This window comes from Anneissia japonica, unplaced genomic scaffold (assembly GCF_011630105.1).
Source record: "Anneissia japonica isolate Jap-2015-1 unplaced genomic scaffold, ASM1163010v1 scaffold5204_len1074_cov116, whole genome shotgun sequence".
Classification (NCBI taxonomy): Eukaryota; Metazoa; Echinodermata; class Crinoidea; order Comatulida; family Comatulidae; genus Anneissia; species Anneissia japonica.
Genome location: NW_022757317.1, coordinates 1 through 1,075, shown reverse-complemented (window position 1 = coordinate 1,075; position 1,075 = coordinate 1). Strand labels below are relative to the sequence as shown.

The window sequence follows — 1,075 nt, the reverse complement described above, 5'->3', positions numbered from 1 at the left end:
ATAACAAAAGAACACAGAGGAGTTGTGGCTTGGTAATTATAATACTTGCCTTCAAATCCCAGCCGAGTTCTGTGTACAATTCCTGTGTACAATGATTTGTTTGCTTTGTCACCAGAAAAAGCAGCTGAAATTTATGATTCAGGTGTTGCACACATTGTAACTAGAAAACTTTTGGATGGAGGAAAGGAGAGTCCAACGGCAGAAAGCACAAATAATGAAGCTGACTCAGAAAATATGCAAACATCAAGTAAGAAGGAAACAAGACGTGAGGATTCAGAATCAAGTGTAAAGGATGAGAAAAAATCTAAATCAGTCAAACAATTAATATCATTGTTTAACAAGGTAATAATACCCATATTATTTTTTTTTTTCATTTAAAATTCGTTTTTTTGTATAAATCACAGATCACACAAATCACAAAACAATTTGTTCGATTCTACAGAAAATTGAAATTGTAGGATCTGGGAGATTCCTTAGAGCAGAGGTAATTTATGAAAATCTGTAAAGAAAACTTTCCTTCTTGAAATAAAATAAATCTCATTTTCATTTTTATTGTACTAAAAATAAGTAATGTAGAACTTTTCCCTTCTTGAATAGATTTAAAAAAGCAAAACTCTTATTGTTCAGATTTTAACTGCTGAAAATAAATAATAAATATTTATGTTATAACATGTAGTCGGAGGTTCAGTCTCCCACTAATGATGTAAAAGAAGTAGTTACATTGGAAAAAGAGCATGTAGCTGAGCATGTTGAAAAAGACCATGTACCTGAGCAGGTTCAGAAGAAAATAGAGGACAAGCTGGAAAAAACTGTGAAAAAGAAGGAAACATTAGGAAAATGGCACAGAGCACAAGAAGGGACCTTTAACATTCTGGACTTTGGAGGCCAACTCATCTACAAAGGCATACAAAGGGTAAATATGTAATTTAGAAAACGTTTAAATGTTGTAAAAGCTAGAACTAGAGTAAAACATGTCATTACATATGGTATTAGTTTTTGCTCAATTTTACATTTTCGGTAACTCCAATGAAATTATATAAGGTCCTAGATAACAATTAGATTTATTCTTTGTTGA

General features: G+C 31.6%; 1 protein-coding gene across 1 annotated transcript; it reads left to right on the top strand.

Annotated features, from left to right (window-relative positions):
* Positions 1 to 115: 115 nt before the first annotated feature.
* LOC117124642 lies at positions 116 to 913 on the top strand (the record flags this gene model as incomplete). Its single annotated transcript, XM_033270947.1, has 2 exons — positions 116 to 342; positions 677 to 913. Coding segments are annotated over 2 exons (464 nt in total), but the record flags the coding sequence as incomplete, so codon positions are not given.
* Between the last annotated feature and the right edge of the window lie 162 nt (positions 914 to 1,075).